Source organism: Calidris pugnax, unplaced genomic scaffold (assembly GCF_001431845.1).
Source record: "Calidris pugnax isolate Ruff unplaced genomic scaffold, ASM143184v1 scaffold19, whole genome shotgun sequence".
Lineage (NCBI taxonomy): Eukaryota > Metazoa > Chordata > Aves > Charadriiformes > Scolopacidae > Calidris > Calidris pugnax.
This window is the reverse complement of record NW_015090775.1, coordinates 1041155-1053532: the sequence shown is the minus strand read 5'-3', so window position 1 is coordinate 1053532 and position 12378 is coordinate 1041155. Positions and strand designations below refer to the sequence as shown.

The window sequence follows — 12378 nt, the reverse complement described above, 5'->3', positions numbered from 1 at the left end:
AGATCAGATGCAGAATAGTGAAGAGAGATGTGATTGGAGAATATTTTTAAATCATACCGTAGTTTATCTTTCATTCCTTTAAAAGTTGTGGCTAATTGAGAGCAATACAGTATTTCTGAGTTCTGTTTGAAGGATTCCATGTCTCTGTAGTAAGTGTGAAACCAGCACAGAAGTGTAATGACTGCTGCTAACTCCAGCCAAGATTTGTATAATTTCTTAGGAAGAATTCATATTTTGCCATTTCTCATCAGAAGTGGTTGCTAGATATATATTTGAATCTGTGTGGCTCAACTCTTCTTAAATTAGAACATTCACCATTTCTTTGGCACACCACCACACATAGTGCATCCAAACTGAGTCCAGCAAGGGTCCTGAGAATACTGCATATTAAATATGGATAGAGCATATTGTTCCCTGCCACATGTGCCTTTCCTTCATTTTTTTTCAGTGCCTCTTCTCTTCTCTTCTCTTCTCTTCTCTTCTCTTCTCTTCTCTTCTCTTCTCTTCTCTTCTCTTCTCTTCTCTTCTCTTCTCTTCTCTTCTCTTCCTCTACTCAGTATACTTTCAGTATGCACAGGTTATTCTCTTTAAATTTCTGTTGTTCTCCATTTTCTTTTCCTGTTAACAATTATCTCTCCCCCTCCCCTTCTTTTCTCTCTTTGATCCACAGGTTTTGCAGTGCATGTTGGTCTCCCTTCATTCAGAACTTGACATTCAAAGGTACTTGATGAAAATTGAATCCTCTCAGAGAGTTAGTACTGTACTTTATTTTTTCTGCACTCTGCTGTGGATTGAGTTTGTTACCTTTTAACTGTGTGTGTCTTGCTTCACAACTAGCGTTCTCAAACAAAAACGGATCTGCATGCTTTTTCCCTCTGTATTTCACAGCAGTGAAGTGTCATTCATATAGATTAATTGCATATGGGAGTGTGATGCATGTGCATCCTTTGACAATTTTTAATTCTGACTTTTCCTTTAGTGGCATGATAGACATGAAGTCCACACTCTTGTCTTAGATGCTTTGAAATCCACCAAAATCCAGTGGGAGGTCCTAGATAAGCAAATGATCCTTACCAGCTGTCCCAATTCTAATTTTATTTATGCATTTATACATACTTGGAACTGGCTTAAGAGGTAAAAGTCTTGCTGCAAAGTTAAGGACAGATCTGTGGGCACAGGAGTAGATATTTTTGTATTTGACATGCAAAAAAGCTTGGTTCTGCAACTTGCAAAATCATCTTGTATGTGCACTGTGCACCTCTGAAGTCACCTGTATCTTGCCTTTCTCCCTGTTGAGCTCCTCATCCATTTCTCTATGGCTTGTAACACCATAGAGAAAGGATGTCTACTACAATTACTTTTTTTTTCCCCACTCGGGCAGTGGGTGTGCACGTGCCTTTTAGATACCCATGTAAAAGGTGCCTCTGCATGGTTTCTACTGCAGTCAAAAGCGCAATCGGAGAAGCACCAAGATGGCACATGCTGCAAGCAAAGGAGGAGGCTTTGGAGCATGCAGAGTGCACAGCGGCTTATTTGCACCTGATTTCCCCACTCGTTTTGTTTCCACCTCAGGATTTAAGTAGGCCAATAAACATGCCGACCACAGGGAAGGGTGGGAGAGGCAGAGGTGTGGAGAGCAGTGAGGCTTCTCCCTCCTCTGCCAAGGAGATGGCCTCGAGGGAGGGAAAAAGAAGTGAAAGGGCAAGGTGACAAGTTGGAAGAGAGGAGCAGGAGAAGCTCTTCTCTTCTATAGCATTTCTGTTGCAGCAGCCCCCTAACTCTCCCCAGGTGCCAGAGCAACAAGCTCTGATAAGCACTTCATCACACACGTTTACTTCCATGAGTAGAGGCTAAAAATAAGTCTCTGGCGTGGGTGTGCTGCTGCCAGATGCCCCTCTGCCTCCTGCTTGCTTTTCCCGGGTGTTTCTTCTTGCTGGGGGCTGGCAGCACCCACCAGCCTGGCCCACACAGAGGGCAGCTCACACCCTGCCCCAGAGACCTGGCTCCCACTCGCCAACCCCCGTGTTGATCGCTCTTTTTTTTGGTTATTTTTAAAATAGCATGGTAATGAAGAACTCCTTCCTAGCTTGCAGAAACACAGAAAAACAGGTTTTTCCAGGACAGCCACATCTCATTCCTTTGCTTTGGGAAACAAACGCCACAAAAACAGACCCTCCTCCTCTTTTCCTTAGGGACATGTGTGGGAGAACAGGGATGGGTAGATAATAATTTTCTTGAATCAGAACACACTATCCCCTAGGTACATTTAGGCATCTGGTATATATTCTTTCCCTGCCCCCACCCCCCTCCTTTTTTGCATGTGGTTTTGAGCATGTAAAGATCTTTCCCCTTTAATCAGCATAATGACAGTTTTTGTTTAAATCACCCCTTTTAATCTGCAGCGTTCTCAGGACGGTTTTGGGGAGTGTGTAGGTAGGAGTTACCTCACCCGCTGCTGATGAAATGCAGCCATCTCCCGGATGGAACGGGGGGTCACGCTGCCTCATGAATACTTCACAGTAGGGTTTTTTAGGAGAGAAAAGAGAAATAGCTTCCAACTGCAACTGCCATAAGATTTTAATTAAGACAAATGTTGATGTCCAGGCTGGAATTTATGGATAACTTATTTAAACAAAGTAATAATAAACCGAAACTATGATGCAAGAATATGACAGAGGCTGTGAAAGAACAAATTTTGCTGTGAGCAAAATTGATGGAGCCATGGAAGCCTTTGTGGGGAAAAATAGCGAGGTGATCAGTCACTTTTTAAATTTGGCTATCACATATAAGTAAATACTTCATGTCACAGAGCATTAGAATAAAGCAGAGAGTTATACAATTTTATTTGAATATGAAAGACTTCTTTCACTCAGTGTGATTTTTTGCTTAGTGCCAGTGGGTGACTGTTAGTTTTGTCTGTCATTTTACTTCAGTTTCTAGCCTAAAATCTCAGGCTGCCATTTGTATAAAAAGAAAACCTTGGTTTTGGACAGGAATATTTTTCACTGTAACGTGGATGACTTGGGTTTTTCTGATATTTCATGTATTCTAAAGAGATGCCACAGCATGTTGCATATTTCAGTCTGGACTTGTCCAGACCAATTAAGCTGCTCTTAGACTGGCTGCTGAGTTCCTTAGGGCAACATTTTCAAATGCAAGTTCCTCCAATTAAACATCTGAATAAGGGGTCTGGCAGCTTAAGTGCTGAGCACCTACAGCTTTTATTGCTTCTAATGAATATCTTTACTGTAAACACACAGCTTTCCTGAAGAACAGGCTTCAATTTATCTAGGTGCTTACAGTTAGGAACCAAAGTTTGAAAATGTTGCTTTATGTCAGTCGTTTATAACAAAGTTTCATGAAAACCTTTCTCTGATAACTCTAGGGATCAATCTGCTGAAGAATGAACCATAGTCCTGCGAAGGACGAGCAGGAGTTGGTAGCCTGCGGATGTCCTGCTTGTGATTCACAGCACTCAGGATTAAAAGAAATGGGTTTTGGCGGCTTGCCACAGCAGGGAGCATGCAGCTGGCCACCAACAGGAGCTAGCAAGGCTCCTGGGAAAATGTGCAGATTTTTAGGATGATTTGAATTTCATTCCAACCTAAAAATATGGCAGATAAATTCTGACACATCGTTAGGTGTGTTTTTTTCTGCTAGGCGAAAGAAACTGAGGTCAGCATCAGCAAATACAAAGAATGGTGATAAAGATCCTGTCATGAGCAGAGAGGAGTTTTGCCTTCAGATAGAATCATATGGGGTTGGAAGGGACCTCTGGAGATCATCTAGTCCAACCCCCCTCCAAAGTGGGTCTACCCGGAGTAGGTTGCACAGGAACGTGTCCAGGTGGGTTTTGAATGTCTCCAGAGAAGGAGACTCCACCACCTCTCTGGGCAGCTTGTTCCAGTGCTCTGCCACTCTCCCAGTAAAGAAGTTCCTCCTCATGTTTAGGTACATACACAGAAATGAGTAAAATAACCACTCAGTGTGGCGTCCTGACCCCACTGTAGCATTGGGCTCACGTGTAGCTGTGACTGAGCCTTACCAGGTTTTAATGCAGGACCTTCCTGTGGCAGCTGGTGCCACTGGCTGAGTTATCTTCCCCTCCTTCTTGTTCATGCTGGGAGGGAAGGGGAATGCTTTCTTTTACCTTACTTGGGAAATTTCTTCTGAGTCTGTTTCCTCCCTTCCTCAGACCGTGAAAAGATCTTCACCAGGGCTGTACGTTAGGTTCATGTACACTGAATTCATTGCTTTGCTTAATTACCGTGACGCAGGGAGGGCTCTGTGATTTGTGCTGTGTTTGCTTTCCTCCTGTGGTGAGTACGGTGAACTCAGGCTTTCCCCTGGACCAGCAGCCGAGGGGGAGGTTGGGCAGCATCCAACACAGAACATGCCTCAAAGTCAGGGAGGCTGCAGGCAAGTGGGGTACCTTGGTTCAGTGGTAGGGATGATGGGCAACCATGGCTCAGGCACTATGCCTCTCCTTATCAAGGGGGAAAGACTTCTGGGCATTCATAGAAATAGAATTCATAGAAATGAATATTGCCACCAAACTGAGAGTTCTCGTGAGCAAGGACTGGCTTTATAACAGAAAACAGTGAAACGTTTGTGTTCAAAATATAGAAATAAAAGCCAGAGACATCCGCTGGCCCATGAGCAGGCATCGGGGAATAGTACAGATAACTCCTCCAGAGTCTGCTCGGTGTCGAGTGGGCAGTTGCTCTCCTGCTCTCTTCAGGTCCCGAGAGCGTGGATGCCGGCACGCGCCTGCTCATGGCACGGTGCTGTGTCCAACTGGTGGCGTCTGAAAGGAAGATGCCACACATTTTTGCATCTCACAGTGGGGAAATAACACACAGAGAGAAGTGAGCTTGTCGTGAAAGATGGTTTTGTGTTGCATTCAGCTGCTGAATCACCTCCCTGCCCCCAGTTCCCCCAGTGAGAGAGAGTATCCTAATGCATCCATTGCACAGATGTAATATGAACTTTAGTTTATATAGACATGTGTAAGCATTAAACTTTTCTGAGAAAGTGCTATGGAAAACATTGTTACAATAAATTCTTAAAAATAAGACCATGTGGGTAGTATTCACTTTCTCTCCAACAGCAATATGTCACTAATAGCATGTCCAGACAAGTAAAACCTTGTAGTTGTGATAATACAGGACCCCAAAGACTTTGTATCTTTGGAAAAAGCAGATTCTTCATTCAGACAACTTTAATTTGGACAATTTGACGCAAATGTGATGAAGAAATATTCTTGCTGTGGTAATAAGAGCTCATGTGCTGTGGCAATATTTCAGAGTTAATAAATTCATCATACGTTAAACACAGCCTGTTTATATGCATATTTGCAGTCTGTCATGCATCCAGTAGCCATCTTCGGCACAAGTCACAGGATGAATAGTTTACTTGAAGGTCAAGAAAAGCAGATTTCCTTTTTTCTTTTCATTTTTCTTCTTTATTTGAAATGTCAAGAAGACACTCGAATGGGTTTTTTGCCTATGCTAAGTGTGTTCTTTAGAGCAGTTGATTGGAAAGAGTTATTTCACTAGTGCTGTATTATTTTTTGCTGTCTTTGTTTACCATTTGTACACTGCCAGGAATGCTAGCAATGTTGAAGATGTGTATGATCAGATTTCTCTCCTGAAGAGAGACGTTTCTGTCAAGATAAAGGCTAAGCAAGTTCCTGGAGACAGAAAATAAGAAGTGTGAATTGATCAAGAGATCAAATTAAATCCTTCTTTAGGTCATGGGATTTTTTTTCTTAGTTCTTTGTTTGTTTGTGAAAATGTGTGAAACAAATTTACAGGAGACAATTTTGAAAAGAAAAAGAAGGAAAAAAAAGGTTTCATTTATCTAAATTGGTATGGAAAATAAGTGGAAATGAGCATGGAAGGATGTTATGAAGAGCAGAGCTATAAAACTGAGTAGAACAAAAGAGTGGTGGCATTAGTGGAGGCAAACATGAGCAAAGGAGCAGAAGCTTTCATTGCTTCCACCGGATTTGTGCAACATGTGGTTACAGGGGCATCCTGACTCTAGTAGCAGCAGTTGGGTTCTGATGGGTCCCAAAACATGGGCTGTAGGGTGAATATTTATTTTGTAAATGCTTATACTGCACACTCATTCCTGAAAATTGAGTATTTAAAGGGACACTTACTGAAATTTTATTTTAAGTTTTTGAATAATTTAAAAATACATTATTGAATGTTCTGTGGAAAAAAATATATATGGTATAATTTATGAAATATTTCTTTGCCATCTGTCTTATTTATCTTATTTGATATTGGAATCAACATGCTGAATAATTCTTTCAAGGATTGGATAATGCTGAAGGTTTCTGCCCTCCTTTCTTAACTGTCTTTACAAGTCCTTGTAGTTTATTGCTCCATAAATGTTGCTTGTTCTCTCCCCACTTCATGGGATGGTTTTCCTAGGAAGAGCTGCCTAGGAATCACTTGGTTATTAAGTAGCATCAGTCCCAGTGCTCTTTGCCAATAATAAGAATGCTTTCTATTAAAGATGCACTCATATCTCTCAGTTACTTGAATAGCCACTGTTGTGGCTGTGTTTGAGGGTTTTGTCGTGTAAAATTTGGAATTACTCCTGAAATGCAATGTTTACACAAGTCGAGCATGACAAATAGCTTGAAACCTTTTATAAGAGGTACATGTATAGATGGTGGATCTCATTAATAGCGACATTGGTTTTATGTTTGCAGTACTCCACTTCCTAGAGTGGGAAGTGGATTTGTACTGGTTTATGTTAAGAGCAGGACTGGGCTTCAGGTGTGAGCAGAATCTGTGATGTGCCTCTGCCTTGCTTCAGAAGGCTCTGGTACTCCTCTTGGGGCTGCAGAGAGAGGGACTCTTCATCAGGGAGTGTAGTGATAGGACGAGTGGTAATGGTTTTAAATGGAAAGAGGGGAGATTTAGATTAGATATTAGGAAGAAATTCTTTACTTGTGGGGGTGGTGGGCCCCTGGCCCAGGTTGCCCAGAGAAGTTGTGGATGCCCCATTCCTGGAAGTGTTCAAGGCTGGATGGGCCTTTGAGCAGCTTGGTCTGGTGGGAGGTGTCCCTGCCCAGGTCAGGGGGGTTGGAACTGGGTGATCTTTAAGGTCCCTTCCAACTCTAACCATTCTATGATTCCGTTTGGGCTGAGGAATGAGGGATGACAAAAGGGGTTTTTTTCAGTCACAGTAATGCTGGCGTTATCATCCAGGGGGATCTGAGGTGCTGTATGTTAGGTTCTAAAGAATTGCCCCAGGGACAACCAAAGAAATGCAGCATTGCTGAGGTTGTCTCCATCTGTGCATTGACAGGACACGATGTGCGACGGCACAGCTGAAGCTGTGTCTGTTGCTTCTGGTAATGGAGTATCCCCTTACTGCTTCCATACGCACCTGCTCCTGTGTGTCGATAAACTATGTACGTGCAACTGCATGTCTGAAATGACATCTGGGGATTCAAATGAAAGAGAAACAAAAACTAAGCAAAAGCAAAGCAAAATAAGCTGGATTGATATTATCAAATTTTCTATTTTTCTTAAACAAAAGCAGTCTTCTTCACAGCAAACTCTAAAGACCTTTAGCAGGTTGATCTTGTTGCTTTTTTTTGCATCTTGTTTTCGTTTTAGTTATGGTTTTCTGCAAAGTGAGAATTAGTGCCTTCTAGCTCCCTATTAATGGATACATAGAGATAAATCATTAATCAGTACAAGGAACTACAAGCTGTAATGACTTGGCTTGGTAGTACTTCTGTAATATGCCCACGTAAATAAAATACTTTGGCAGTTGTGGTTCCCAAGCCATTTTGGAAAGTTGAATGAAGTACTGACTAATCAAATTCTTTCTCTGTGTTTGCAGGTCACTTGTCACCTTTGTAAATTTTCAGGCACAAGTCCCTGTATTTACAACCTGCAGACTAGTGCTGACCGTGTCAGAGGCACTTCAAAGCATACTTTAATTTGCTGAGAGCAAACTCTGTTAGCCTTAAGTCCTGCAAAAATTCAGTGCTCTTAAACAATTTCACTGCAGGACGTTGGATAATACCTAATACTTTAATATTAGCATTTCAAAAGTGAAAAGTTCTGGAGGATTTCATTTTCTTGTGAGGTATTTCTAAGTTACAGAAGTTCATGAGCAACTGCACAACTTGGCAACAGCAGGCCTCTGTAGCCAGCTAATGAAAATCTAATAAAAGTTAAAGTTCTTCATACTTTCAAGGTCACATAGGGAATATTATGTGATGCATGCTATTGCTGAAACGAGCTCACCTAATTTCACTTGGAAAACCACTGAAGAAACCACATGTCAGCAAGATAAGTCATCTTGGCTTTCCAGAAAGAAGCAAAATCTTTTCTGGATCTTGACAGCATCTTCAAACCTAGGAGTTGAAGTTGATTTTAATACAGGGGATTTTTAATGTACTAGCATCTGACCTTAAATGACAGGGAAGAAGAAAGCGAATATGTTTTATGACATCTTGTCCCTGATGCTGATTATAGGCCTTTATAAAGTTGATATTTACATACTGGTTTTGGGACAGAGTAAGCTTGCTTTGCTTTGAATTTCTGCTTCTACAGTGTCTATTTTCGTTTGTTGTGATATAGAATTTGCTTGAGAGACTGGAAAATTATTCTTCCAAAGTAGTAGTAGCATGTGGTTGAGAGAGTTTCACTGAACAGTATTGAATATAGTTCTTAAAGTAACCCCTGTTTGTAGAAAGCACTTACAATGTCACTTACGGTTAGCAAAAAAATGTTCAGGACATTGTATCTCCTATTGAGTGTGGTTTTATTAGGCAGATCTTAGAATGATGAGGCAGTAGAAGTGCATAAATGAAACAGTTGCCCTCCCCTCCCGAGAGAGTCAGCTTTTTCCAGGCACTGTGTTTATCAATTTACTAGTATGATTGCTTGATTGAAGTAAAAATCATACTTAATTTGGTCAGTTAATGAAGACATTTCATGTTTATATGATGCAACAAAAAGCAAAATAGTTGTTTGTGATTTCAGGTAGAAAAGTTGGATGGCTATTTTGGCCTTACTACACACTACTTTCATAGATGGCACAGCAGAATATACTGAGATGGATAGCTTACAGCTGCATCACAGTAATTCTTTTCAGAGGCCTTTTCTTAGTAGACTTGTCAACATAAGAGTGTGTGTGTGTGTGTGTGTGTATGTATGGACACGCTTATGCTATAGTGGTTGGTTGAGCAGCAAGGAATGGCATTACCATGCATCTCCTCAGCACGTATCTTATCCTCAGGGCCTTGTTAGCAGCAAAATTTTCAATATGGATGTATAACCATAAAAACCATAGCGGAATACCCAACAACACTGTTTTCCTAAATAATCTACACAGAAGTGACCTTCAGCATACCAGGATTTGAAGAAGTTTGGACTTCTTCCTTCTTTTCTTTGTTTTTGTTTTTTCTTTCCACCCATATTCCAGTTTCAGTAGACCAATAACGAAACGTTCTGTTTTGCAGACAAGAAGCCCAAAGCCATCCCAGAGCCCACAGCCCAATTTGGGTGACCAGACAGAACACCTCTCTGAAGCATCTGTTGATTCCTTAGAGGCCATGTCCGAGGGTGACTCTCCAACCCCCTTTTCGAGGGGCAGCCGTACGCGGGCGAGCCTTCCCGTGGTGAGGTCGGCAAACCAAACGAAGGAAAGATCACTGGGTAAGACCCTGCTTCAGTCCTTCTCCTCTCTGCTCTTAGCCTGTGTTTTCCCTTTGTGCACTGAAAATAGTCTTTAAATTGTTTGGGTTTAAAAAATTAAAGACCTTGGTAGGCCGTTATTTTTAATGTCAGGTTGTTTTTTGGAAGTGAGGTCAGTGTGGGGTGCTGAGTAACTTGGGGGAATGGTGAAACTATTTTCATAAGATCTGAAAGTGTGCTGGGAACATGGTAGACAAGGAGAAAGACACAGATCCTGACACGAAATGCTGACTAATGGTTAAAATGCAATATTGCAAATACTTTTTGCTAAGCTTGTACACTATGTGGCAGTGAATTTAGTACAAGTTTTCAGACAGGAGATCTCTTCAAAGCCAGATCTGGTTGGAAGAAGACTAGAGATATTCTCGCCTGACAGATCAAGCTCTTAGTGAAAAAGTTGGTATTTGCGTGGCAGTAGCTTTCCAGGCAGAGGATTTGAATGGGTATGCTGACAGAGATGCCCTTTACTTTGGGGCAGTGCCCTTCCATCTGCATGATGACATGGGTGATATGATAGCACAGGTGGACGTCTCTGCTTCCCACATTCTTCCCATATCTCAGGGTTGAATTAAGCCCAGCTGTGAACCAGAGCTCCTTTTACAAGAGTGGATTTTGTCCTGGAGACTCTGCTCTCAGCTGATGGATGGCAGGAGTAAAAGCTGTTTTTTTGAGGGAGGACACCAGAGGGCAGTTAAACTGCTGTGAGAAGGCGACATTAACTCGCATGCGGATTGCTGAGGAAGGCAGGTTTTTACTCAGAGGTAATAAACTGAAGTTCTGCTTTCCTGTAGACTCATCTCCCAGCATACAGGGTGACATAAACCAAAGGCTGGGCTGTAAATCACACCATGCTTGTAAGCTTGTCACGGTGGTTTACACTCATTCCTCAACAATCTAAGACAGTTTCTGTCAAGAGTATTATGATATCTGACAAACACAAGAAAAGAGAAGAAAACAGGGCTGGAAGGGGTCTCTGCCACCCCCAGAGCTGGCAAGTGCAGAGCAGTGGGGCTGAGTACAAGGGGTTGCTCCCTGCTCATGTCAGCTCATGAAGTGGCACTGCCACCCTCCCAAAGCCTTTTGGGCCACCAATATGTCAAGCTCCTTGGGGAGAAAAGTTGAAGGCTCCAACCTAGATGAGACTTTTTGGTTTAGAGGTGCTTTTAAGAGCAAGCATGTAGCACATGTATGTTTACTATACGTGCAGAGGCTTCAGCTCTGTCTGTATGTTGCTGCTGGCTAGGGTGTCCTCAGAATGGCTTGCTTCACCTTGAGATTTTCCTGAAAACATGTATTTGCTTCTCTGTGATGTCAAGTGTATTGGGTCTTTGCAGGTACATCTGCAACTTGCACGGCTTCAGCTCTGTCTGTATGTTGCTGCTGGCTAGGGTGTCCTCAGAATGGCTTGCTTCACCTTGAGATTTTCCTGAAAACATGTATTTGCTTCTCTGTGATGTCAAGTGTATTGGGTCTTTGCAGGTACATCTGCAACTTGCACTCCAGCCTCACCATGTGGGTTTCAGCTGGTGTTGAGTGACTACCCCGGGCCACATAGGGTATCTGAGCTCTGAACTTCTGTTTCGCATGTGAGCTGAGAATTGATAAACAACTTGCAGAAAGTTTTTTGTTGGCATCAAAGGGAGTGGCCTGCCATGCACCAGTGCTTTGTGCAGTGTTTTCTCCCCCAAAAGCTGAACTAGAAACAGCTTTCTCATTGTCAGTGTCATCTGAGATGAATACAACAGCACTGTTTCTGGAAAAGAATCAAGTGCTCATCACTATGAATTAGCCTGGTAGGTTATAGGAAGGGCTATACTGGATTACACTAAGAATCCATCCAGCCCCATATTTTGTCCCCAAGAGGGACCATATTCTAGCTCTTGCTAGTCTAGGCAAGAGTAAGAACAGGGGAGGTATGTGTATGTATGATCTTTCCCTCAAGTACTCTCCCTGCCTCCAGCTATCTTTAGCTTAGGGATTTGGTGGTAATGGTTTCTGCCTGTGTAATAACCTTCAAGAGCTGTCTCCTGCAGGTATTTGTTCAGTCTCCCTTTGAACCCATGTAAATTTTTCACATCCGAAACAGTGCAGCTGTGACTTTGGCAGCAAGCTTTACTGGTTTAGTGCCCAACCATCGCTTTTCCCTTGCTTTGTTTTGTATTTGCTTATCTGCTCTAAGTTAATGTCCTGCCCCCTTGTCCTTGTGTTGGAAGTGACAGCAAACATTAGATTGCTATCTGTTCCCCCTGAGCCATCTCTGATGTTGTGGGCCTGTCATTTCCCTCAGGTCATCTCTTTTCCAGGCTGAGAAGTGCTGCTGTGATAACGTGTTCCTCATCCAGAAACCATCCTCAATGTTTGATTATCATTATTGCCCTTCCTTGCACTTTTTCCACTTCCAACAGTATCTTTGCTGAGATGAGAGGACCAGAGCTGCAGAAGCTCACTCTTAAGTAGTCCACTCTTAAACCCTTTTTTAAGCATCTGTTGCATATGCTGAAATGTGTTATCCAGGTCCTAGGGAAGCACAGTCACGTGAAGCAGTGCCATTTTATTTAATGGCCAGGATTTCGGACTTTGCAAGGCACCCTATCTCAGCCTGTTTTTCATATACTAAAAAAATCCAACAACCCCACCCCCC

General features: G+C 42.4%; 1 protein-coding gene across 11 annotated transcripts in view; it reads left to right on the top strand.

Moving 5' to 3' along the window:
* KIAA1217 (KIAA1217 ortholog) overlaps positions 1–12378 on the top strand; it is a 357518-nt gene that overhangs the window by 243461 nt on the left and 101679 nt on the right. For 8 of the 11 annotated variants that reach the window (XM_014946368.1, XM_014946397.1, XM_014946462.1 and 5 more), the window contains one exon: positions 9503–9698. In XM_014946368.1, coding sequence (XP_014801854.1) covers positions 9503–9698 — 196 coding nt within the window. Of the gene's footprint in view, positions 1–670; positions 752–9502; positions 9699–12378 lie in introns of all 11 variants that reach the window. The other 3 variants (XM_014946387.1, XM_014946377.1, XM_014946420.1) reach the window with 2 other exon arrangements.